The sequence below is a fragment of the Grampus griseus genome (genome assembly GCF_964374135.1).
Source record: "Grampus griseus genome assembly, chromosome: 20".
In the NCBI taxonomy this organism is placed as follows: domain Eukaryota; kingdom Metazoa; phylum Chordata; class Mammalia; order Artiodactyla; family Delphinidae; genus Grampus; species Grampus griseus.
In genome coordinates, this window is record NC_139014.1 from 23,038,898 (window position 1) to 23,066,695 (window position 27,798).

Below are 27,798 nucleotides of genomic sequence, written 5' to 3' on the forward strand. Positions count from 1 at the left end.
GTGGGGCAACTGGGGTGTGTCCTGGGCAGCACCAGTAACTCCCAGAAGTCATGGTCCTCCAGCACTGTAAGCTAACGGGGGGGTGGTGGTGGGGGGGCACAAAAGTCAAGGCTATTAGCCTCAGGGTGCTAATGGGTGGTAGTCATAAGACCAGGATGTCTAGATGAGGAAATAAAACTCAGTTGCTTCTATGGGCATTGTAGACACTGTAGGAAGAAACAAATCATTTCCTGGGAGTAAGAGGAGGAAAGGGACACAGTGGCAGAGATCCAGTCTGATTCTGGAAAGAGAAAAGAAAAAAAGATTTTTCTTATATTTTCCTTTAAAATGGCTTCTAGAATATTCCAGCCAATTAACTCATCGTCATCATTCCTATCTAATGGGTCAGGAGGCACTCAGGTGATTCACATCCACAGTAACCAGAAACTTTATTTTTTTTTAACATCTTTGTTGGAGTATAATCGCTTTACAATGTTGTGTTAGTTTCCGATGTATAACAAAGTGTATCAGCTATACGTCTACGTATATCCCCATATCGCCTCCCTCTTGCGTCTCCCTCCCACCCTCCCTATCCCACCCCTCTAGGTGGTCACAAAGCACCGAGCTGATCTCCTATACAACATTCATCTTCCTGTATCCTTACAGCCCCAAACATTTGATATGGATCATTTAAAAGCTGGCCACAGACAACAAGTGGTAGCAGTTCAGAGTACAAACTTAGCTCTTGGTATCTGTGTGCCCTTGGGCACGTTATTTAACTTCTCTAAACCTTGGTCTCCTCATTTGAAAAAAGAGAATAACAACAGTACTTACCACAAAGGGCTGCTTTGAGGATTGAGATACTGTATGCAAAGCTTTTAGTACACCAAAAGCAAGTGTCCAGAGTGCTGGGCTCAACACCATGAGCACAGTATCATCATCACCATCAACATCATCGTCATCATCATTGCAGCTACTTATTCAGTAGGGTGCCCGGCACCCTGCTTTAGCAAGCTTTAAATCATCCTTAAAATCCTACAAAATGGCCTATTTATCCCCTAAATAAGTGGCCCACTCACTATGAAAGTGGATCCCAAGAAAGGATGATGAGATCATAGAGATTTAAGCAGAAAAATGGAGGAAATTGTCAGGGGTCCATTCCTCAGGATGGGTCAGGATGCGATCTAAGTTCATGGCAGAGTGGTAAAGGGGAAGAAATATCAGGCTATGTTGTCCAGAGCCCACCACTCATGTGAGTTTGGGCAAATCATTTAATGTCCCCGAACCTTGATTCTCTTCATCTGCAATTTGAGGATAAAGGAATAATGTCTGCCTTGCCAAACTCACAGCACTGACCTGAGGATTATATGAGATACGGTACATAAACTTGATGTGGGAGATTTTATTATTACACCTACCAAGAAAGCCCATGATCCATAATTTGGACTTCTGTTCTGCTCTTTCCCTCTTTCATTCAACCATTATTTATTATGCAGAAGCCCTATTCTCACACCACATCCTGCTCCATTTGTAAATCAGTGTGTTGACAGGCATTCTGCTGTACATAATCAGACTTGTATGTGTCAGTCCTTTGCAATCCGGCTAGTTGGGAATTTTTAGAAGCCATTATTTGATCCAAAAGCAGAGGACCAGCTCTGAGATCTGGTGACACCACATGGTATTCTAGGAAGCCCTGCTTGGCCTTGGCCATCACTACTTCCTACAGAAATGCCTTCACGAAAGAGCCATTTATTATTCCCTCAGCTCTAACTGAAGCCTAATATTAAAAATGCCATTTGAAAGAACAATAGTGTAGCTTTAAGAGCTCGAGGGCTGGGAATCGGCAACGTCTGACTCAAATCCTTCCTCCACCACCGTGGAACCTCCTGAATGTTAAGCCTTATGCTCTTTGAGCCCCAGTTTTTTCTTTTATAAAGTGTACAGTTATGATTAGAATTAAATTAGATAATATATATATATTTAGAGGAGTGCTGGAGCCTAGAGAGTACGCTACCAAAAAAAGGGTAAATTTTACCATCATTAATATTTATTAGAAAACATGTCAATACCTTCAGCCATTATCCACCATGGATGGTAGTAAGTCTATAATAGCAAACGACCACATGACAAACTGCTCTTAGAAATTAGAGGCAGGGAAGGAAGTCTCCCCTAAAGAATCACCTATTTACTAGATGAGTAAACTTATCTTTACTCATATTTTCGATATGAAAATATCGAAACCTTCTCTGCCTACAAAATCCCAGAGCTTCTCAAGGAGTCTGAACCCAAGCTGACTTTGCTAAAGAACGGCATGAAGAAGCAGCATCCCGTGTCAGAGCTGTTCGCCAAGGTTCCACTGAGGGGGAAGCTGTCCTTGTTCCCAGCTCACTACAACCCAAAGCTGGTGCTGAGTGACCGGTCATGTGAGTGCCAGTGTGTACAGGGATGTCCAAGAGCTCAGTGTGGGGTGGGGGTGGGAGGATGAAGCCCCTGCCTTCAGAGAGACCCCAGTGCGATGGTGGAGGCATAGTCCATGTCCTTAAGGAGTCTCTATTCTGACTGGGGAGACCACAAAGTCCAAAACAGAATGCTATGTTTGGCTTTTTCTGTCTAGAGCCAAATTCAATGGTCATTACGGGAAGCACTTTATCACATCCTTTCAATATAATTATCTCTTCCCTTTCCCTGTGTGGCTTCTGATCATTATAACTTCATTTTAACAGTCATATTAAATACAAGTTTTTATTGTAATCTGCTACATGATCCCCCTTTTTAAAAGTAGGAGCATAAATAACTTAAAATTATGGAAAATCACGAACCGAAGACAGTGGGGGTAGGTTTGAGCCCCATCAGGACTGGGGAGTTTTGTTCCTATCACAGGCCCACAGGTCAGGCCTGGCCGTCACAGGTTCCTCTGCCCAGACCTGGGTCTAAACACAGGACAGTGTTCACTACCACACCTGAGATACTTCCTTGACAGGCAGATTCTCAGTGGCCTGTCCCAAATCTCTTGTGTCAGGATGTCCAGAGGTGTGGCCTTGGAAACGACAGGCTTAACAAGGAGCCCCATGTGATTCATGTCATCTGGGAAGTTTGGGAAACACCAGGCCCAGTTTTTCTCTGATGGTGGTAAGAGGACCAACAGAATCACCTAGAGGAGCTTCTTAAAATGCAGATTCCTGGGCCCCAGTAGGACCTACTGAATAAGAATTTCCAGGAGCAGGCCTTGGAATATGCATTTTTATGAGCACCCAAAGTGATCCCAATGGGCTGATGTTCACTCGCCAGCCCTTCTGCAGTGTGAGCTCCAGGTCACGAGGGGGTCAGGGCAGACTGTCTGGTCACAGTCTGCTGTAGGTGGCTGGCAGGAGTGAGGGAGGTGATTAAAATGTATCTCCTTCCATAATCCGCCGAGCAGCACAGATCCCTCCACCACAGGCAATACTATGTTGTAGAGTTCTCCTAAGTTTTTACATATCCCCTTCCTTTAGAAGCACTAACTTTCTGACAGAGGGCTCCCTTGCTATCTCTTTGGTCCTTTTACACAGTGGAATCAAAGCTTAAGGGTCTTTGTTTCCAGATCTTCTCAGACGCCACCATCCTGGTGTTCCGTGCCCTCAGTACACTCCATCACAGGGCCAGCTCTCAGGGCAAGTGACCTGGACCTAGGCCAGGCTGGCAGAGCACGAAAGGTGTGGAAATCAACCCCTCACGGTTGGCCTGGTTCTACTTACGGGACCGACATCAGCGACTGTCTCAATTTCACCCATGAGTGGAAGACAAGGCTAAGTGTACCTAAAGCAGCGGGGCCGGATCAGTCATAGCAGAAATATACATTGCAAGGGGGTCACATTTTGACTGAGGTTAAGTCTTAATTGTCTACTTACCTGTATGTATTTATGGATCTATCAGTCCACCTACCTACCCAACGTTCTAGAAGTATATGTACAGTGCCTGCCAGTGCACCAGACACATGAAGGGAATATGGGTGGGCCTACCTAGTTCCTCTCACATCCTCTTCGGCCAGAGGTCAGGCAGTGGCTGTACGCTTCCTGATCCTGTGTACACCGGTCTCGCACAGCACCTGTATGGCTTCTGCCAGGCCTCGGATCCAGTCGGGCTGCAGTGGCAACCACCAGCAGGTCCTTCAGGGAAACAGCATGGCTGTGAGAATTCTGCAAGAGGAGGAGGGAGGGCACATCCAGCTGCTTCTTCTCGCCAGAGCTTCGGCCGCAGAAGCAGCACTCCCGGGGCAGGGAGGGGTTTTCTGGAAAGGCAAAGGCATTGGCATCATCCGTCTGTGCTGCTGGACTCAGCACAAATTCCTGGCGAAGGCCACCTCCCACTAGGGTCTCCCACTGAAAATTGGCGGAAGCTGCTGCATCAGAATCAGCCACTGTGCCTTTCCTCCAAACAGTTTCTCTTCCCTGTTGTTTTTTTTTTTTTTCAAACTTAACACGCCCAACTTGTACAGGCTCAGTTGAGTGGGCCTCATCTGAATGAGAACAGGAAAGATTGAAGAGGGTACTTAGACATAGCTCTACTTTTATCATTTTTTTGCTTTCCCAATAAGACTAGAGACTCCCTAAGAACAAAAACTATGTCTCCACCATCAGACTGGGGTCTCCCTGAAGGCAGGGAATACAGCCCCCCTCAGATGGGGCACACCCCAAGATTAGGACAGGTTCTGTTGGTTTCTCCATCCCCTAAGCTCTTCGCACATCCCTGTACACTGGCACTCACGTGACTTGTCACTCAGCACCAGCTTTGGGCTGTAGTGAGCTGGGAACAAGGACAGCTTCTCCCTCAGTGGAACCCTGGCGAACAGCTCTGACACGGGATGCTGCTTCTTCATGCCATTCTTTAGCAAAGTCCAGCTTGGGTTCAGATTCCTTGAGAAGCTCTGGGATTTCGTAGGCAGAGAATTGTTTGACAATTTTTCCTGGATGAGGTGCCAAGGCATCTGCTGCTGCTTGCATTTGAAGGAGGCCCCCCTGTCCATCTCTGAGCTACTGCACTCAGAGCTGGTTTCCATGGTCACCCCTAGCAGAGACTGAGGGGTGTCTGAGACCTGGGTGGTGAATTCTGGGAAGGTTTCTACTGAGGTTAGAGGCTGAAAAAGAAAATGGTCCAAAATGAGATTGTGGAAAGCAAAGGGCTCCCTCCTATGCCATTTTTAATTAAAACAAACAGACGAAGAGCTGAGTTCATGAGCAGCAAGAAAGATTTTGGTTAGAACAGTTTCTTAACCATGAACTGGTTAAACACTAGGGCAGAAGATGGTGTGGAGTGTCCACAGAGCTTCCTCTGAAGGTCTTTAAACATGAGATCAATTTTATTTATTATTATTATTTTTAACATCTTTATTGGAGCATAATTGCTTTACAATGGTGTGTTAGTTTCTGCTTTATAACAAAGTGAATCAGTTACACATATACGTATGTTCCCATATATCTTCCCTCTTGCGTCTCCCTCCCTCCCACCCTCCCTATCTCACCCCTCTAGGTGGTCACAAACCACCGAGCTGATCTCCCTGTGCTATGCGGCTGCTTCCCACTAGCTATCTGTTTTACGTTTGGTAGTGTATATATGTCCATGCCACTCTCTCACTTTGTCCCAGCTTACCCTTCCCCCTCCCCATATCCTCAAGTCCATTCTCTAGTAGGTCTGTGTCTTTATTCCCATCTTACCCCTAGGTTCTTCATGACCTTTTTTTTTTTTTTCTTAGATTCCATATATATGTGTTAGCATACAGTATTTTTTTCTCTTTCTGACTTACTTCACTCTGTATGACAGACTCTAGGTCCATCCACCTCACTACAAATAACTCAATTTCGTTTCTCTTTATGGCTGAGTAATATTCCATTGTAAATATGTGCCACATCTTCTTTATCCATTCATCTGTTGATGGACACTTAGGTTTCTTCCATGTCCTGGCTATTGTAAATAGTGCTGCAATGAACATTTTGGCACATGACTCTTTTTGAATTATGGTTTTCTAAACATGAGATAGATTTTAAACCCTGGAGACTGGTAATAGAGAAATAGGTATTACTTCACAGCTATTAGACTGGCAAAAATTAGAAAGCTGGATATCAGTGTTGGTGGGAAGGGCGGGGGTGTCTCATGAACTGCTGTTGAGAATGTAGGCTGGTCCAGCCATTCTGGTGAACCATCTAGAAATACTTGGTTAGATAAGATTGCAAATATCCTGTGACCCAGCAATTCTGCTCCTAGCTATATATGCTAAATAAGTTATTAGATTGCTCCTTTTAAACAAGTACACCAAGGTTCCCAGCAACATTATTCACAATAGCCAAAAGTGGACACAACCCAAATGTCCACCAACAAATGAATGGATAAAAAAAATGTGGTGTATGGGCTTCCCTGGTGGCGCAGTGGTTGAGAGTCCGCCTGCCGATGCAGGGGACACGGGTTCGTGCCCCCGTCCGGGAAGATCCCACATGATGCAGAGCGGCTGGGCCCATGAGCCATGGCCGCTGAGCCTGCACGTCCGGAGCCTGTGCTCCGCAACGGGAGAGGCCACAGTGGTGAGAGGCCCGCATACCGCAAAAAAAAAAAAAAAAATGTGGTGTATACACACAATGGAATATTATTTAGCCTCAAAAAGGAAAGAAATTCTGATACACGCTACAACATAAATGAACTTTGAACACATTATTCTAAGTGAAATAAACCAGACACAGAAGTACAAATATTGTATGATTCTATTTATATGAGCTACCTAGAGTCCTGATAGAGACAGAAAATACAACAGAGAGGAACAAAATAAGGCAGGAAAGATATATGAAGACATAATGGAGAGAAACTTCTCAAATTTGGTGGAAGACATCAATATACAAAACCAACAAGCTCAAGAATCCTAAATAGGATAAATACAAATAAAACTACATCATATTGCATTTCAAATTGCTGAAATTCAGAGGTAAAGAGAGCAGCCAGAGAAAAATGTCACATTACATACATGGGACAATGATATGAATACAGTTAATTTCTCATTAAAAAAGAAAAAGAAGAAGATCAGAAGAACTGGAACAGCATTTTGAAAGTGCTTCAAGAATAATGTTAACCCAGAATTCTAGGTCCAACAAAAATCTCCTTCAAAATGAAGGCTTTTAAATAAAGACGTTTTCAGATAAACAAAAACAGAAAATTCATCACCAGTATACAGATGTGCACTACAATAAATACTACTAGTGTATGTTAGTACAAAAGAGAGAATAAGTTTGCCATATTTAAAATTAAGTACAACGTTACCTCTAAGTAGATTCTGACAAGCTGAAGATGAATATTGCAATCCATAGAATAACACCCCCCACAAAAAGGCAAAAACTTATAACTAAAAAGATGACGGAGAAATTAAAACTAACAAATACTCACTTTTTGATTGATCCAAAAGAAAGCAGAAAAGGAGGAACACGGGGAAAAAGCAGAAACAGAAAATATGTATAGAAAACAAACAGAATTTCAGCCCTAAATTGTATTAATAACTACATTAAATGAAAATGGAGTACTCCAATTATAAGGCAGATGTTGTCACACTGGATAAGAAAGCAAGACCCACTTATGTCTGTATATAAGAGAAATCCTTTAAATATAATGAGAAAAGTGAGTTGAAATTAAAAGGATTTTTTTAAAAAAGATATACCATGCAAACACTAACCACAACCAGCTGGAGTGGTTATATTAATATCAAACAAAATAAATTCTAGGACAGGGAGTACTACCTGGGATAAAGAAGATTTTATCATTTCATGATGATAAAAGGGTCACTACATCAAAAAGACAAAATAATTATAAATGTGTACCTAATAAAAGAGCTTCAAAACACATGAAACAAAAACTGACAGAACAAAAGGTAGAAATACACAAATCCACAATTGGGGTTGAGATGTTACCATCCATCTCTCAGCAACTGATATAAAAAGTAGAAACTAAATCAGTCTAGATATGGAAAATCTGAGTGACGCTGTCAACCAGAGTGATCTAATTGATTCACAGAACACTATACTCAGCAACTGTAGAACACACATTCTTTCCAAGTGCACATGAAACATTCATCAAGATAAATCATTTGCTGGGCCGTAAAATAAGTCTTGATAAATTTTAACAAAGCATTTCTACTAATCGCAAAGGAATTAAATCAGAAATTAATAACCATAAGATATCTAGAAAATCCCTAAATATTAAAAAATTAAACAATATACTTCTAGATCACCCATGGAACAAAAATGAAATCACAAGGAAATTAGGAAATATTTCAAACAATGATAATAAAAATGCAACATATGCAGATAAACTAGTGTTTACAGGGAAATTTATAGTGCTAAACACATATTAGAAAGGAAGAAAGGCTTACAATAAATAATCTAACTTTCTACTTTAAAAGGCTGGAAAATGGTGACCGAATTAAACTAAAAGCTAGTAGAATAAAAAGGAAGTAATAAAGATAATATTGGAAAGCAATGAAATAGAAAATAAACCATAGAGAAAATTAACAAAGCTTAAAGCTGGTTCTTTACTTAATAAAATGGATAAGCCCATAGTAAGATCAAGATTAAAAAAAGAGGAAACAGAAATTGCTTTTATCATCCATGAAAGAGGGGATATCACTACGGATCATGCAGACATCAAAGGGATAAGGAAATTTAAAACAATGAGAAGGGACAGTAGTCTTGGTTCTAGCTGAGATGGATTAAGCATACTGCATCTGTCTCTCCCACTGACTGTTCCTATAAAACCTGCACAGAATGCACGCATAGAGTAGCTATCTGACAATTCTGAAAAGTAAACAGTAGCAGGCAGATTGAGGAAGATGAGAATTTAAAGTACCAGCAAGAGAGCAGCGAGTCTACTGTTTTTCCTCCAGTATCCTCTGACCTGAACTCAAGGCAACTCAAAACTCAAAAGTGGCTACTGGGGAGTAGACAGAGAAAGCTCTACGAGAAGCCCTATAGCTGTGGCTCAAAGACCTTTTTTTCGTCTTTTCTTTTCTCCGCTCTCTGTACCCCCATGTCCATGATGAAATCCTGAGGTGGGTTTCGGTAATTAATAGAACTCAGTGATTAACAGAACTAAGTGTACAGAAAATTAATAAGAATATAGAAGGACTGAACGACATCAGCAACCAAACAGATCTAATTGACTCACTACGCAACAGCAGCAAAATAGACATTCTTCTGAAGTGCACGTGAAACATTCTCCAAAAGAGACCATATTCTGAGTCATAACATAAACTCTAACAAATTTAAAAGAACTGAAATCATATAAAGTATGTTCTCTGACGATATGGAATTAAAGTAGAAAGCAGTAACAGAAAAACACCAGGAAAATCTCCCAACAACTGAAAATTAAACAACACATTTCTCAATTGCCAAGATATGGAAGCAACCTAAGTATCCATCAACAGACGAATGGATAAAGAAGATGTGGTCTATATTTACAATGGAATATTACTTAGCTATAAAAAAAAGAAATTTTGCCATTTGCAGTAACATGGATGGACTTAGAGGACATTCGGCTAAGTGAAATAAGTCAGACAGAGAAAGACAAATACTGTACGATATCACTCATATGTAGACTCTAAAAAATACAACCCACTAGTGGATATAAAAAAAAAAGAAGCAGATTCACAGATATAGTGAATAAACTAGTGGCTACCAGTGGGGAGAGGGAAGGGGTGAGGGGCAATATAGGGGTAGGGGATTAAGAAGTACAAACTATTAGGTACAAAATAAGCTACAAGGATATATTGCACAACATGGGGAATAAAGCCAATATTTTACATAAAATAAATGGAGTATAACCTTTAAAAACTGTGAATCACTATATTGTATACCTGTAATTTATATAATATTGTACAGCAACTATACTTCAATAAAAATAAATTTTTTTAAATTAAAAATACCCTACATTTCTAAATAACCCATGGGTCATAAAGAAAATCTCAAGTGAAATTATAAAATATTTTGGACTAAATGAAAATGAAAATATATCAAAATTTGTGGTATCTAGCTAAAGTTGTTCTTAGGAATTTATAGCATTAAATGTTTATATTAGGGAAGAAGGTCTTAATCAACATTCTAAGCTTCCCTCGTAAGAAATTAGAAAAAAGAAAAGAAAAATAATCCAAAGCAAGCAGAACATAAGTATTAATAAGGGCAGAAATCAGTGAAATAAAAAATTGGAAAATAATAGAAAAAAAATGAAACAAAAACCCAGTTTTTCGAAAAGAATTAACTGATAAACTCCTAGCAACACTTACCAAGAAAAAAAAGAGAGTGAAAGAACAAACAAATTACCCATATCAGGAATGAAAGAGAGGGTATCACTACAAACTCTGCAGACATTACAAGGATAATAGGGACGTACTATAAACAACTTTTCACATATAAATCCAACAACTTAGATAAATTGGACTGATACCTCAAAAACCACAAACCACCAAAACTCACTCAAAATAAAATACATAACATTAAAGAAATTGAACTGTAGTTTAAAATATTCCAGAAAAGAAATCTCCAGGCCAAGATAATTTTACTGGAGAACTCTAACTGAATATTTAAATAAGAAATAATGACAATTCTACACTATCTCTTCCAGAAAACAGAAGAGGAGGGAACACTTCCCAATTTATTTTATGGAGCTAACAGACCAAAAAAAAAAAAAAAAGAAAAAAAGTAAAAGAAGAAATAAAACCTTATAAACTAACATCTTTTATGAACACAGACATAAAAATCCTCAACAGGGCTTCCCTGGTGGCGCAGTGGTTGAGAGTCCACCTGCCGATGCAGGGGACACGGGTTTGTGCCCCGGTCCGGGAAGATCCCACATGCCGCGGAGCGGCAAGGCCCGTGAGACATGGCCGCTGAGCCTGCGCGTCCGGAGCCTGTGCTCCGCAACGGGAGAGGCCACAACAGTGAGAGGCCCGCATACCGCAAAAAAAAAAAAAAAAATCCTCAACAAAACATTATTAAGTTGAATCCAGCAATGCATAAAAAGAACAATACATCATGGTTAAGTGGGGTTTATTCCAGGAATGTAAGACTGGCTAAAGATCAAAAATTAATCAATGATGGGACTTCCCTGGCAGTCCTCTGTGCTTTCACTGCAGGGCGCATGGGTTTGATCCCCGATCCACGAACTAAGATCCTGCACGTCACGAGGTGTGGCCAAAAAAAAAAAAAAAAAAAAAATCAATGTAATCCACCATATTAACAGTCTAAAGTAGAAAAACTATATGATACTATCAACTGATACCGAAAAAGCACTTGACAAAATTCATCATCCATTCATGATTAAAAACAACTCTCAGCAAACTAGGAATAGAAGCGAACATCTTCAACCTAGTAAAGAATATCTACAAAAACCCTACAGCTAACACCATACTTAATGATAAAAGACTGGAATGTTTCCCCTTTAAGACTGGAAACAGGGCAAGGATATCTGTTCTCTCCACTCCTGTTCAACACTGTACTAGAAATCCCAGCCAGGCAATAAGGTAAGAAAAAGAAATAAAAGGCATAAAGATTGGAAAGAAGGAAGTAAAACCCATCTTTATTTGAAGATGACATACTTGTTTGTTGAAAATCCTACAGAATCAACAACAAAAATCCTTACTAGAATTTATAAGGCACCCAAGCAATTCAATGAGAAAGGAAAGTCTTTCAATAAATAGTGTAGTAACTAGATGTGCATATGGGGAAAAAATCCTAGTGCCCATCACCTAGCACACTCAAAAGTTAATTTGAAACAGATCATGGAACTATACACAAAGCTAAAGCTATAAAGCTTTTAGAAAAAACCTAGGAGAATATCTTTGTGACCTGAGAGTGCATGAAAATTTCTTATATAGGACACAGAAAGCAAAAATCATAAAAGAAAAATTGATAAGCTTCGTCAAAATTAAGTTTTTTCACTAATCAAAAAACACTATCAAGAAAAAGAATAGGTAAGTTTCCAGACTATATAAAGCATTCCTACAACACAACAGTAAAAACATAAATAATCCTATTTCTTAAAAGGGAGGAAGGCAAAAACTTGAACAGACTCTCCATAAAGAAACATACAAGAATGACCAATAAGCATTTGACAAAGTGCTTGACATGCTTAATCATCAGAGAAATGCAAATTAAAACCGCAATAAGAAATCACAGCATAGCCATTAGAGTGGCTAAAATTTAAAAGACAGATAGCACCAAATGTTGACAAATGTGGAGCAATTGGTACTTTCATTCATTGTTGGCTGAAATGTACAAAAGATACAATCACTTTAAATAAAGACTTTGGAGTTTCTTATGAAGTTATACATAGAACTACCCTTTGACCTAGTAATCCTTCTTTTAGGTAATTATCCAAGAGAAATGAAAACTATGTCCACAAAAAGACTTGTACAGGAACGTTCATAAGAGCTTTAATTACAATAGCAATAAAAGAATAAAAACCGGGAAAACCCAAATGTCCATCAACAGGAGAATGATAAAAAAAAACCCTGCAGTGTATTTGTACAATGGAACACAATTCAGCAATAAAGAAGAACAAACAACTGATATACCCAACAACATGAATGGATCTCACAGATATAATACTGAACTAAAAAAGTCAGACTCAAAAGAATATATACTATATTATTCCATTTGCACAAAATTCTAGAACAGGCAAAACTACTCTAAGATGGAAAAAGTCAGAGTCAGGATAGTGGATGCCTTGAGGAGGGATGCAGGGAGCAGGAGGGCAATTGCCTAGGAATGGGCAGGAGGGAACTTTGGGGAAATATCAGAAAGTTCTATATTGTGATAGGGATATGGATTACACAGGTGTATTTATTTGTCAGAATTGTACAGTTAAGATTTTAGAAAAAAAAAGTGGGGCTCAATAAGAAAAAAAATAGGACATAGAATGAGATAAATAACCCAATCACATTTAAACAGATTTTAAATGCATGTATTTAAAAAAATCCCTTCTTGGGACTTCCCTGGTGGTCCAGTGGTTAAGACTCCGTGCTTCCACTGCAGGGGGCGCGGGTTAGATTCCCTGCTCGGGAAACTAAGATCCTGCATGCCACACAGCGTGACCAAAAAATTTTTTTAAATAAAAATGACAAAATAAAGATTATAAAAAAATTTAGAAATCCCTTCTTTACAAGAAAACAAACTAACAAAAGATGGTGGATAGATGAATGGGAGGTGAGCATAGGGATAAAGGGACAAGTAAATAAACAAACCAGTCAAAGGCTTTGAATGAACCAAGTATGATACAACATCCTGAACCAATGATTTTGATTAAATCAACATGAAATCCAAAAAAGAAAAAAAAGAATGAATTGTTGTTAGCTGCCTTATTTTTTTAATCTCTTTAGTGTTCAATAGTACTGCTTTAAGCCTTAAGTTAATGCAAAAAGAACAAGGGCAGTCTTAAGAAGTAGTTATATTAAAATAATAGCTAATGCGTACTGACTCCTGTGTGATAAACACCACTCGTGGATCCACTTTCTTGGCTCCTTTCGTTTACTCCTCACGATGATCCGCTGGTAGGTACTATTATGAAAACACCATTTTTCAGATGGGGAAACTGAGGCTTAAGCAGATTAGAGTGACTAGATGGGAGTCATACATATAATAAAAGGAGACCCCAGGATCTAAACAGTGGCAGCCAGATTCCCCAAAGTATACTCTTTACTCATTATTATTATTTTAAAATTTTATTTATTTTTGGCTGCATTGGGTCTTCGTTGCCGCACGCGGGCTTTCCCTAGTTGTGGTGTGTGGGCTTCTCCTGGCGGTGGCTTCTCTTGTTGCGGAGCACAGGCTCTAGGCACGCAGGCTTCAGTAGCTGTGGTTCACATAAACCCACATCATGTAAAACTTACCATCATAACCATTTTTAAGTGTACAGTATAGTAGTGTTAACTCTATGCACACTGTCGTGCAACACATCTCTAGAACCTTTTTAACTTGCAAAACTGAAACTTATACCCATTAAACATCCTTTTGTTTCTGCCTCTCCACAGCCCCTGGCAACCACCCTTCTACCTTTTGTTTCTAAGAGTTTGACTACTCTAGATGCTTCATATAGGTGGAATCATGCAGTATCTGTCTTTTTGTGACTGGCTGATTTCACTTTGGAGAAATGTCTATTTAAGCCTCTACCCATTTTTTTTTTTTTCAGTACGCGGGCCTCTCACTGTTGTGGCCTCTCCCGTTGCGAAGCACAGGCTCCGGACGCGCAGGCTCAGCGGCCGTGGCTCACGGGCCCAGCCGCTCTGCGGCATGTGGGATCTTCCCGGACGGGGGCACGAACCCGTGTCCCCTGCATCGGCAGGCGGACTCTCAACCACTGCGCCACCAGGGAAGCCTGCCTCTACCCATTTTTTAATCGGGTTGTTTTGTTGTTGTTGTCATTGTGAGCTGTAAGAGTTCTTTATATATTCTGGATATTAACCCCTTATCAGATATATGGTTTGCAAACGTTTTCTCCCATTCCACAGGTTGCCTTTTCATTTTGTTGACTGTTTAAGTCTGATGTAGTCCCACGTATCTACTTTTGCTTCTGTCGCCTGTGGGGTTGGTGTCATATCCATGAAATCAGTGCCAAATCCAATGTGATGAAGATCCAAAGCATACTCTTGTAACGGTGTTTATCAAACCACGGTTGCAAACCTACCAGTAGGTCAGGAAATTAACTTAGTGGACTGTAATGGGTATTGTTTTTTAATAATTCTACAGCATTTCTATTGATTGATTGATTGGCTGTGTTGGGTCTTCGTTTCTGTGCGAGGGCTTTCTCTAGTTGCGGCGAGCGGGGGCCACTCTTCATGGCGGTGCGCGGGCCTCTCACTGTCGCGGCCTCTCTTGTTGCAGAGCACAGGCTCCAGACGCGCAGGCTCAGCAGTTGTGGCTCATGGGCCCAGTTGCTCCGTGGCATGTGGGATCTTTTCAGACCAGGGCTAGAACCCGTGTCCCCTGGACCGACAGGCAGACTCTCAACCACTGTGCCACCAGGGAAGCCCATGTAACGGGTATTTTTAAAAGAATAGAATGAGGGTTTCCCTGGTGGCGCAGTGGTTGAGAGTCTGCCTGCCGATGCAGGGGACACGGGTTCGTGCCCCGGTCTGGGAAGATCCCACATGCCGCGAAGCGGCTGGGCCCGTGGGCCATGGCCGCTGAGCCTGCGCGTCCAGAGCCTGTGCTCCGCAACGGGAGAGGCCGCAGCAGTGAGAGGCCCGCGTACCGCAAAAAAAAAAAAAAAAATGAGTCACTATATGCAGTGTGGCTAAGCACTGTTTTAGAAAATTTTCTCCAGTTGTATGTGTGTGTATGTGATGGACTATGAAATAAAATGAATTTCTACTATGGGCTATGGTTAGAAATTTGAAAAACATTGCACTACTCTGCACTGCATTTGGACCAAGCAAAGATCCAACAACGCGGAAGATTTTCCAGTAGTTATAGTAGAGTCATCACATAGCTCTTGGTGGGCCTAGGTATGATGAACACAAGAGAACCTGTGTTAGCATTGTTGGTACTACATTCAGGTGGCAACTTAGTTTCCAGAAAAATAGAAAATCAACTGTCATATTAAATTAATATCTTATGCAAATTTTATTGGTGCTACTTGTTTTGTTTTGCAGTTGCATAAGAGCTATATACGTGTAAAGACTTTATATCTGGTTTTATACTTGCATATATTTATACAAATAATTTAAGTTTACAATTGGAATCTAAAAGAGCTTTCTTTCCTTCAAAAGGTGTCCGTACAACAATGGAGTTTGAAAAACACTGTTTAGGTCGTGGACTGGGTTCAACAATATCCCCCCGAAAATTCATGGACACCCACAGCCTCAGAACGTGACCTTATTTGGAAATAGGATCTTTGCAGATCTCAAGTTAAAATAAGCTCATATTGGATTAGGGTGAGCCCTAAATCCAATGACTGGTGTCCTTATAAAGCCACGTGAAGAAACACAGAGGAGAAGCACAGGAAGTCCGTGTGATGACAGGGGCAGGGATTGGAGTTATGCTGCCACAAGCCTAGGAATGCCAAGGATTGCCAGCAACCACCAGAATCTAGCAAGAAGCAAGGAAGGATCCTCCCTAGAGAGCCCTCACATGGAGCGTGGCCCTGCCAGCACCTTGTTTTCAGATCTCTAGCCTCCAGAACGGTGAGAGAATGGATTCGTGCTTCAAGCCACCAAGTTGATGGTAATTTGTTACAGCGGCCCTACAGAAACTAACACAACAGGCGGTAACCTGCCCAAAAGAGGGGATGCATAAGACGGCCTTTCTAAAAGCCCTAAAGGTATAGGTCTAGACTCCTAACAGTATGCCATTCCACAACTTGGGCTTCACAAGTGGGGAAATTGAGGCCCAGAGAGGGTAAGTGGTTTACTCAAAGGGCCATAGTACGTGCAGAGAAGGGACCAGAAAGCCAGACTCCTACCTCACCCCCCACCCCACCCCACCACCAGTTCGGCCCTCAGGGAAGGCAGACTGCTCTACTTACCACAGTGCTGGTGACTGTGTTCACTGCAGAGGTGGACTTGGCTTCCTTGATTCCGGAGACGGGTTTACTGAGCTCTGGCCTGGAGCAGCTGAGGAGGCTTGAATTCCTCAAGTCAGTAATAGAGCTGTAAGGCCTCGCAGATGTAGGCTTATGGGGAGCAGGGCCAGCCTCCTCCCTGGAGGCCTCCTGCTCGAGGCTGCTGTCTGTCTCATTTTTCTTTGTGTCTCTGATGCTCGACAGCAAGTCGGGTGTGCAGGACTCTAATGTCAATGGCTGGAGGTACTGGGAAGGAGGAAACCAAACGTATAGCCCATGGGAACCCAGCTCTGTCCACTTCCAGATCATCTGCACCCGAGGGTAGGTGCAAAGGAGATGAGGAGGAGAGGAAAGCAATCAGAATCAAAGTCTCTCTAATCGGGGGCTCTTAACCTGGGGTTCAAGGACCCCTAAAGGGCTCACGGATGGTTTCACGGGGCCTTTGAGCCACTTGAAACTGCAGTTTTAAAATTGTATCTTTGTATACGTTATGGCAAGAGATTCCATAGCTTTTTATCAGATTCTCGAAGAGTCTATGACCCTAACAAACTTATTTTTTTAAAAAATAAAAACCTGCTCTAAACCTGTCCCTTCAGGTAAGTCTTTGAGAAGGAGATAGACTGAAAAGTCAATGAATCTTTCCAGGGAGCCAGAAGAGAGAGCTAGGCAGAGAAGCAGGGGATCCAGAGATTCAGATGATAGGACAACTGGATAGCTGGCCCCAGCCTAGAGGCTGGTCCACACTTTGAGCAGAGAGCAGGCTGGAAGCACCAGCTGTGTTCAGTCACCCCATGTAGTGTTCTGAGGTCCTGCCTCCCAGAAGCTTTTCCCTGTGGCCTCCTCTCTCAGCTGTGCCCCTGGCCTGCTGGAGGGGAGCATTCCAACCCAAACTAGAGTTGGGGACCATGACCACAGGTAGTCTTAGAGCCTACTCCCTACATGGGGATGGTGGTCAGCCTCCCAGCTGCTTTTACTCCAGCTGAAGGAAGAAGGGCACACCAGTGAGAGTCCTCTCTGCCTGGATGGAGGGATCCTCTGAAGGCCTCCGGGCTCCCCTCCCGGGGCCCAGCTCTCCATGCGGCCCCATTCCCTCAGTGTGCCTGAGATCTCAGTAGCGGTCTCCTCAGCACCCGCCCCTGGACTGGCCCCAGCCAGGGAAGGGCGCTGGGCATGCGCTCTCCCCTCCCATCCAGGTTTACTTGTTTGGAGGCCGGGCTGGTGGCGGTCTTGGACTCCTGCCTTTGTTTCTGTCGCCAGTTCTGCGTGCGCTTGCCTCTCGCTCGCTCGCCTGCTGATTCCCCCTGCATTTCCATCCTCTTATCTTTCGTTTGGAAGGATATTTTCTCCTGTTTCAGTCTCAGCTCCTGGATCAGCTGCCTGCCCAGTGAGGAACAGTCATGTAGGTTAGGGATGGGCTGGGAATGTGGACACTGTCCTTGAGGGCAATGAGACACCCTGCCCTGCCCACCTCATAGAGTGGAGTGGCGGGCTGCACCCCACTCACCACACCCCACCTCTCTCCTCACTTCCCAGTAGGCCAGATCCCACAACTGGCAGGTGCTGGGAAGAAGGTCTCGGTAGGACGCTAAAGGTAGGGGCTCCCACGTTGGACCCCTTCACATGCTGGGCTTCTCTGGCCAATGATGTGACGGAAATAACTCAGTCACATGACTCAGGAGACAGGGGTTCTAGAGTCTCTTCTGCTGTTATCTGCTGTACGATCCTTTTTCTGCTCCATGAAATGAGGTGGAGGGCGGGGAATGGACCGAATGGGATGAGCCCCTTCCGGTCCTTAGATTTGACACCTGCATGAATCCAGGAGGCAGCCCTGAGGGGCTGGGCATGCTGGAGTGGGGGTGGGGGTGCCTGTCTCATGGGTGAGTTTCTAGAAACAGCCCCATATCCATTTAACAACATCCCACACCAAAGAATCTTACGATTCCTGGTCCTTGCGAGACCAAAGCAACTTCAAGGCGCCCCAAGGTTACCCCTCAGGTCAGGCAAACCCCTCTTCCCCCAACACCCTGCTCCCCTAGCCCCAGGAGCCTTCCTACCGGGCATACATCTCCCGAGCCCTGGAGGCAACTGTATTCTGGAAGAGGGAGTTGTTGTCCTGGAAAAACTTCTCATACTTCTCCGAATTCACACTGGGATAAATCAGGCGGAAGCCTCCACAGTTTTCCTTTTCATACTTCTCAGTTTTCTCTAGAAGCACGGCCTGAAAGCCCTTGACTTCCTCCTTCCTGTTGGGAAGCAGAACACAGGGCTGCAGTTAGGGTTTCCTGGGACCGAGCTTGGAGAGGACATGGCCTTTCCAAGGACACGGATGTCATCTAGGGCCAGACGGAGGCCTCGCACGCAACAGTGGTCAGTCCTAAATAAATGAACGCATGAATGTTTCCCTGAAAGGAGATTCTAGCCCTCCCGGGACAGCAAGTGTCACAGTGTACTGAGAGCTGGTTGGAACGGTCTTCCTGACATCTCACCAAATTCTCTCCCGTTACAAGTAGAGCCTATTTCCCCCTTGGCTTTGTTCTGATGAGGCAGACTGTCGCCATCTTCCCAATCACAGCCCCTGCTACCCTTCTCTGGCGAACTGACAGCTTGTGTTTTGCTAAATTTGAGGGCTTCGTGGATAAGGCTGATGAGCTTTTATGAGCTGTGATGATCTCATTCTTCCTCACAGCCCCCCGGGGAGGTGGAGGTCAGGGAGCGAGGAACGATAAGCCCCTTTTACAGCAGGGAAACCAGGAGCCCCTGAGCCACCCAGGGGCAAGTCATGACGAGGAGACTGATCCAGAGAAGGGCCCTGGCCGCCCCTTAGCTGACGCTGCCTCTTTCTCCAGAGTTTAATGGAAGGCAGCCCACCCAGCGGGCTCGGTGTCCAGACCTGCCACTTACCAGCGAGGTGACCTGTACAAGGCAGTTCCCCTTCCAGAGTCTTGGTCTTCTTAGCTCCAAAATTAGGACCATACAACACCCCATGCTACCGCCTACCCATCCCCCTTCCAGGGAAGACAGTGCACGTGAACACGCTCTGAGAAACACAGTGCCATCCAAACCGAGATGCCATGCCCCGGTTCCAGAAGCTCAGTCCCGAAGGATCAGGCTGGCTCTGCTCATGCGGGGGGCAGCGGGCCACCGTGGGATCTGAAAAGCAACAAAGCCACTCCTTGGCCAGGCTCCTGTCTTCTTTCTCACTCTACAGAGGAAGGCCTCTGTTAAAAGGTAAATGCTACCCAGCAGGGAGCAGGGCGACAGAGGCTCCTGCCCACACAGTGGCAAGGGGAGGATGGACAAATCTTCCTTTTTGTATAGATAAATGGTTTTACTTTTCAATTGGTAATCCCTGGATCTTCATATGATATTAATAAACTCATATCCATCACAGGTATTTATGTCTATAACTTAATCTCCTATTTTTAGGAACAAAGGAATAGCCACAGTAAAACTGTTCAAACTGCCACATCCTGCCAATATATATTAATTTTCCAAACAGGATTATCATTTGTTAGAATTGACCCATTACTGTACCTGGTCTCCCGAGAACGACACTGCTGCAGGAACTGCGCCCGTTGTCTCTCCTCCTCCAAGACTTTCTTTTTGTCACAGCTTCTCAGGTTGATCAGGACCAAAGTGTCATACAGCAGACTGTCCTTTACCTCTTTATCCAACCAGGAGTCAGTGGAGAAGCTCGGAGAGTGGTTGACCTGTGAGGGCAGGACGGCAGCTGGGGAGGCTGGGCAGGGTGCAAGCAGGGTGTGAGGCGGGACGGCCCCTCCAGGGAACCACCCGAGCCCACCTCGGTCGGGGCCCTGGCTACCAAGATGAGTGGAAAGGAGAGGGAGAGAGGGTCTAGGCTGGAGCCACAGTGAAGAAAGGAGGAAGCAGAACCCCCTCCAGTTTAACTAGCTTTCATTTTAGTCCTGTCTTCCTGAGAAGCACGGCAGGGGGCGGGGGGGGGCTGTCTTTGGTTTCCCCTCCACCTGGTGTGCGTGTGCCCCGTCCCGTGCACTGTGCATCCCAGAGAGTAGATGGAAGGGGACAGTCCAAAGGGCCAGGCTGGGAGGTGGGGAGGGGAAAGGAGTGATGTATTCGGGATCCTGACCGGGGTTTACAGGGAGACTGGTGGGAGGACGGAGAGGACTCATTTCTGCCCACAGAAGAGTCTACGTTGTTCAGAGGCACTGTGTGACATTTGAAGGTTTTCAGCAGTTTCTGAAGGCCTGCTCCTGGTGGCTTATTCTGCTCTTCGGGTGAGAGCTCCAAACGGCCATATTCTCCTTCCCAGCCACACTTGGGAATAAGGGCTGGGAATGGAGGAAAGGCAAGGCCCCAGGAATCTGTAAATCTGGGTCTTGCGCTCTGAGGGCTGACGCTGTGTCACTGGCAGCTGTCACCAGCACCTCTGATTTGTACCGCAGCCCCACTCCCACCCCCACTCCCGGCGTGCACCCTGAATGGCCACGGGAAAGGGCTGCTTGCACAGGTCCAATCGGGAAGAGAGGAGGCCACCCAGGAGCTTCTCTTCCTCCTCTTCCCACCACCCCATGGGTCTGGGGGAGGCAAGAAACTCACTGAGTGGCTCCCCACCCATTCCCGTGCCCACAGACACCGGGCCGCTCTCCGTTGGTGCTTGGGACTGAGTGGTCCAGGCCCCTGAGAACCAAGCCTGGTGGCTCCTGTCTGATCTTGAACACCCTCCACCCAGCTTTGGTGAAGAACCACCCCTTTCTGGGAGATGACTCTGTTATGAAAGGTAGAGCTGTGTTTAGAATCACTCTGGGCCTGAGATGAGAGCTTCTAAGTCTGGGTGGACCTCGAGAAGGCACAAGGAATTCTCTAATTCCCGGCCGTCTACCTCCCTCTGGTGGCCACTTTTCAGCAAAGGGAGAAGCCCCAGGCAGCAAGCACCTCTGGGGGGCAGTGGCTTGGGAAGTGGATTACAACATCCTGGCTGAGCAGGAGGGCGGAAGGATGGGCCCGGCCGGCTCACCCTGGTAACAGGCGTCAGTTTCACCCCTCGCCCCAAGCCCGCACCTCCAGCAGCCAGGGCTTGAGTTTGTGATCCAGCAAAATGTCGAAGCCCAGGATTTCAAAGCAGGCGCTGTTGAGTGTGTGATTGCGGAAGCAGGCGTGGTAGTTATGCTTGATCATGGGGTGAGCCGAGATGAGCGTCTTGATGATGATGTCCTCGATCTCTCTCCAGATCTGCCCCACGTTGTAGCCGTGGCTCTCCATGTACACGTTGAAGGTGGAGAGCTTCCTGGAAGGGAACCACGGGCCATGAGGCAGGGCAGCCCACCTCTGGTCATCTAAGGCCATGGCATGCTGGAAACCAGAAACTTCTGGAGAAGATAAGGCCCCAAAGCCAGTGGGGAGGGACACCCAGGAGCCAGAGTCATACCAGGGCTGTGTCGGCTCAGGAGGACCTTGCAGGAGCCGCAGGGCCGTACTCCTCAAGCCTCCACCGTCCTGGAGTGGGCAGAGATATACTGACATGTAAGCCCTGGCCTGGGCACTTTCACTGTAACATAGAAAGCACCTGTGGGCTGGGGCAGGCATTCGGTATCCCAGGTGAAAGCTGAATGGATGAATAAAAAATTTTTTAAAAACACACCCTACGGGCTTCCCTCGTGGCACAGTAGTTGAGTCCGCCTGCCGACGCAGGGGACACGGGTTCGTGCCCCGGTCCGGGAGGATCCCACGTGCCGCGGAGCACCTAGGACCGTGAGCCATGGCCTCTGAGCCTGCGCGTCCAGAGCCTGTGCTCCGCAACGGGAGAGGCCACAGCAGTGAGAGGCCCGCGTATCGCAAAAAAAAAACACCCTACATCATGGTTTTGCTTTGGAGGCAATGGTTTCTCAGCCTGTGCTGTTCATTAGAAGCACTTAGGGAGGCTTTTAAGGCCACCGATACCTGGGTTCCACCTCAGCTATCTGAGGGGATTCTGGGGACGCTAAAGACACAGAAATTTTGTTCACTGTTAACCCCCTAAAGGGCTGACCAGAGGGGAAAGGAAACCCCAGGGCATCTCAACAGATAGGGTTACCAACTGTCCCAGGGCAAACCAGACAGTCTGATTTTAGAGCTGAAAGTCCCACATCCCAGGAAACCCCTCAGTCACAGGCAAACCTAGATGGCTGGTCACCCTATCACAGAAATCAGAGGATATCTACCCCATGAGGAGAGGTTTGTGAGGAAACATCTGAGGAAATGCTCCGGTCAGCTCTGAGCTGGGCAGTACAGAGACAGGGCGAATCTGACAGGTCCCAATGGTGGGGACAGACACCCCCTCACATGCACACAGGTGTGCACAGAGAGCCAAAGTGGGAAGTGGAAATATTGGAGGAGGAAATACGGGCGATGCGGGGGAATGAAGAACAAAGAGAAGGATGAGAAGACAGGAAACACAGCTCACCCGGGCCATCCAAAGAGCTAGATGGACTCCCGTCAATGGAGCCAATGCACATTTGCTAAGGACCTGCTGTGTGTGCAAAACTCATGCAATGAGGGGATCCCAAGAAACCAGCACTTCTCTTCTGGGAAGCCTAAGGACCATCTGAGGAGTCAGCACACACATGAGACAACCAAAGAGGCATTTATATCACGACAGATGAACAGAGGCCACTCAATATAGAGGCACACCTTTTCTACCTGCCATTGTCAAGGATGGGGTGTTGCACGTACATGAATTTTCCAGATCGCTTGAAAGCAACCCTTTCAAGTGCAAAAAAAAAAAAAAAAAGTGTTTAATTTGCCTAACTGGAAAATAAATGTTCCCAGAGTAGATTACACACACCTCTACCTTCTTATAACAGACGTTATGAATCATAACATAACCTCTTCTTGATGACTCAGGCACATCACAATGAATACACATAATTGTGCAATTTCATAACGGCCAGTGGCTAGTCCATTCAATTGAACACACCAGCTATGTGCCAGGCACCCTGAAAGACGAAGAGGACCCGGTCTCTGCCCCAGAGGCCTGCCAGGTTTCCAGTTTTTCTTCTTCTTCATTGCTCCTACTGAGTTTGCAGCCTGGCAGGGGTTTACTGCCGGTACAGCTGGCCTCAGGCTAGGGAGGGGGGAATTTGAGGTAGGGGATGGGCTAGTAGGAGAAGCAGATTGTCTCAAAAGATGGGGAAGAGGAAGATGAGGAAAGGTGAAAGCAAACAGGAGGGAGAAAAGGCAAGGACTCTGCCCCGCAACATGGGAGGCACCTAGAAGGCCAGGGCACCATTCTAACCATCAAGGAACTTAAGTACCATTGGGGACACAAGGAAAACATGTGCCCCAAGCACAGAGAAGTTACGGGCTACAGCTGATGCTGACCGTGAGGGTGGTGGGAGTCCAGAGACAGAGAGGTTACTGGGGGTGGTTAGACTCGGATTCCATAGGCTTGTCCTTAGAGATGGAAGCCAGTCCTCTCATCAGACAGGTGAGGAATCAGAGGCCCACAGAGAAGATGGGTTTCACCCACACTGCAGTGGTTATATGGCTGAACCAGCACCGAGAACCAGGTCAGAGAAGGCAACACGGAAGCTTAGTTTGACAAAAGGGCCTTCAAGGATGTTCTCCCATGTTTTCAGTTGGAGCTGAGCAAAGGCAGAGAGGTGGGAATGAGCAAGGCCTGTGTATCAAAAATGAGCAAAAGAGTGTCCTGGGAGAACACCACGGAGCGGGTGGCACCGGCAGTACCGCTAGTGGTTAAGGGCACAGACTCCAGGGTTAATTCCAGCTCTGCCACTTCCTAGCTGTGCGAACTTGGGCAAGTTTCTTAACCTTTTTACACCTGTTCCCCAATATGCAAAATCGGGGTGATCATATCACGCCAACTTTATAGTGTTGTTATGAGGATTAAATAGGTTGAGGAACGTAAATTTCTTAGAGCAGTGCCGGCAGACAGGAAGTGCTCAACAAATAAAATGGTAACTATTAATGTAGTAATAATAATAGTGGGAAATGGGGTCTGGTCAAAGCATACAGCAAGCAGAGGAGTTTGAATTGGATGCTCTAGGCACCTGGGAGCCACACTGGTTACCTGAGAGCAGAAGTAATGAGTATACGGAATGTGTGATAATAACAGCACCCACTTGCATAGGGGGTATTGTTTTTGAGGCCTATTCATACCCATCATCTCAGTAGGTCCTTACGGCATATTTGTGAGGCTGGCCAGCCGGGATGCATTTTATTTATTTATTTTTGGGCCGCGCCCTGCGGCTTGCGAGATCTCAGCTCCCCAACCAGGGATCAAACCCGGGCCCCCTGCAGTGGAATTGCAGAGTCCTAACCACTGGACTGCCTGGGAATTCCTTATTGCGTCATTTTAGAGAGGAGAAACCGGAGGTACAGAAAGGTTAAGCAGAGGTGGCTGGGGCTAAGAAGAGTGAGGAGGCCGTGCGGCTGTCGAGGATGAGGATGAGGCTACGTCTGGTGGAAAGGAAGGGATGGAGGGACATTTGAAGGAGGAAACTTCAGAATTCAATGACATGCTGGAAAAGGAAACATCTAAGATGACACCAAACTCTCCAGTCCTGCGGGTTAGAAGTTAGAGAGGGGGAAGCTTGGACTGCTGAGGTGGAAGTGATGTGAGAGAACACGTGACATTGGGAAATGCTGAGCTGGAAGCAACGGGGAGACATCCAGGTGCAGCTGAGGAGAGATGGGCCTGGAGCACCGCAGGGGGACAGGTGGGGGGTAATGCAGGGGCAGGGGAAGGGGAGGCAGCCGACAGCTCCAGCAGGAGGGAGGATGGAGAAGAGGGATGAGGCCAGGCCCCGTGAGTGAGGCGAGGAGAAGGAAGGGGAAGGGGGGAGGGGGAATTAGGGTAGCAGAACAATACTCCACACCCTCACCTTAGCCCTGGCGCCACATAACACGCACCCCCCATCACAGCCTGAGGGCCCAAAGCCTGTTAGTGGGGTGTCCATTCTCGTAAGAGGAGGGAGATGAGGGCCCTTTGATGACATGCCTTTAGACGAAGGAGAAATCACAGTAACTACAAGCAATATCTGTGCTCTGTCACAGGTCACTTGAGTCTCAGAGTGACCCTACGAGGTGGGCAGGGCAGGGCGTCTCACTGCCCTATTCTACAGACCAAGAAATGGAAGCTCAGAGAGGTGAAGGGACTTGCTCCAGCTGACTCAGCTGGCGTGGGTCAGAGCAGGGACTGGAAGCCAGGCCTCACCGAGCCCCGATTTTCAACATGCAACCGCGCAAGAGGCCAGAGGGTGCCCACAGACCAGGTGGGCAAAGAGGAAGTGTGGGAGCTGTGGGCAAAGTCGGGTGGCCAGCGCCCTCCGATAAGGGGGAGATCGCCTCCTGCCAGCCCAACACGTCCCCTTCCAGCAGGCTTAACCTAGTGATTTTCCATTTGCTTTTTGGAACTCTGCTACCAAGGGAGTCATGAAATTTCCTGTGCTTCTCTGATGCTCTGAAGCCAAACAGACTGCCTGTTTATCAGTCCTTTAAGTCTGATGCAAGAGAAAGAGCAGGGGCATCGTGACACGTCACTTGAGAATCTCTGTTGGAGCAACACCCCAGGGAACCACAGGCCTGGCAGGTCCTTCTCCGGTGTCAGACCAGCAATTGATAAATATCTGTTGGTCTAAAAATGTCAGAAGGGCCAACTGTAATACGAGTATGTTTTGGTGTGTGTGTGTGTATCCTGCTGAGGAAACAGTTCGTGTTTATCTCTCCTCCTCCCAACCTCCTAGGGTTTATGATGTGGCCTTCTTTTAATGATTAACAGCCAGAGGGCAGAGACTAAGGAGTCTGTTCTGGGCTTAGAGGCAAAGAAATATATTCTGACACCATGTGACCCAAGATGGAAACACTGATGGGGACCGACAGGGTTTGGATAGAATCTCAGAGAGCAGCTCGGAGCCCAGCAGGGAAAGAAAAGAGAAGGGAAGCCGCTTCCTTACCTCTTGCTGCCAGAGTGAGCATCTCGAAGGAAATTGGAACTGTGCTTATTAATGGAATAATTAGTCAGGTGCATGCAGATATCGTCCTGGGGAAAGAGACACAAGTGTGTGGGGTCAGGAGGAAGGGCAGCCTTCCACTTCCTCTCTGTGCCCTTCCATGGCCCCTGGGGCTTAAGGAGATGGAAAAGAAAGGGGGCGTCTTAGGGCTTACTTACACTGGCAAAACAGAGGAAGTAAGAAGGCGTATCCTACAGCCTGGAGCATAAGAAACTCCCACTCCTGAGGTTGGGTGGCGCTGTGCTGAGGGGGGACTTCAGGAGCCCTGAGGGCCTGGGGATGTTGTGGGAGGGCTGGGGCCTTGCCCACATCCTTCTTTCCTTGAGCACCACAGAATTGTGGCTTTGCAGTCAGGCCACGAGTCCCCACCTCATCTCTTCCTAGCTCTGTGACCTCGGACAAGTCCCTTATAACTGGGTTTTAATTTCCTTATCTGTAAACTGGAGATGATAATCCCTATCTCTGAGGGCTTTGGGGAGGGCTAAAGGAAAGAACAGATACACCCTGGCACATAGTAAACCACAGTTCAGCAAGTGACAACCACATCCACCATGCCTTGAGAATGTAGGGGCAACTAGGAATTTTTACCAGCTAAGAGAGGAGGGGAGGCGGCGTGTCCCCGAGCTCACCAGGTTGTCTGGGCAGGGGCGGGAGTAGGAGGTGGTGGCGAAGCGCGCCAGTCCTTCATTGTACACAAAAATCCTGAGAGGGTCACAGGATGTCATGAGCACGTAAATCCGCAGGTCAAACTTGAACCCGTCGATGATAAAGGGCTGGGAGGAGAGAACAGAAGACACACGGCGTCAGAGAAGAAACCCCGACTTGAAGCCCATTAGCGCCCTGTCTTGTTTTCATGGCTTCAGCTCCAGTGTTACCTGCGTTACAGAGGCCAGGCTGGGCTGGGGTTGGGGAGGGGGACAAGGGGATTTAGGCTATGTGACCTTGTGCAAGCCACTAACCACACCAGGCCTCAGTTTCCTCATCTGTCAAATGGCATGAGTAACCGCCTCCAAGAGCTTTCCTGGCAACAAGACAAAATAACATGAAAAAGGCCTGTGATGAAGGCCACGTTGTCACCACGCAGGGCTTGCTACCGTCGCACTTCTGCCAGAGGTCTCCCTGCAGTTGCAGTATTGATTGCAGTGCCAGCCACGTCTCCTATGCAGCTTCTAGAAGGCTCCCTCCCTGTAAAGGGCTATACCTCCAGTCATGGACAGCTGGTTACCATGCTCTCTCCAGGGCTACTTCCCTCTCCCAAAGGAGGTGGGGCCTC

The 27,798-nt window shown here is 46.0% G+C and overlaps 1 protein-coding gene across 1 annotated transcript in view; it reads right to left on the bottom strand.

Annotated features, from left to right (window-relative positions):
- Positions 1-223: 223 nt before the first annotated feature.
- The window catches only part of TTLL6 (tubulin tyrosine ligase like 6), a gene marked incomplete at both ends in the record, with an annotated part of 31,958 nt that continues 4,383 nt past the window's right edge, over positions 224-27,798 (bottom strand). Inside the window, 8 exons of the mRNA XM_082679633.1 lie at positions 224-280; positions 16,501-16,782; positions 17,736-17,913; positions 18,591-18,779; positions 20,071-20,246; positions 21,577-21,802; positions 26,469-26,554; positions 27,155-27,298. Of these exons, the coding sequence (XP_082535759.1) occupies positions 224-280; positions 16,501-16,782; positions 17,736-17,913; positions 18,591-18,779; positions 20,071-20,246; positions 21,577-21,802; positions 26,469-26,554; positions 27,155-27,298 (1,338 nt within the window). The remainder of the gene's footprint in view (positions 281-16,500; positions 16,783-17,735; positions 17,914-18,590; positions 18,780-20,070; positions 20,247-21,576; positions 21,803-26,468; positions 26,555-27,154; positions 27,299-27,798) is intronic.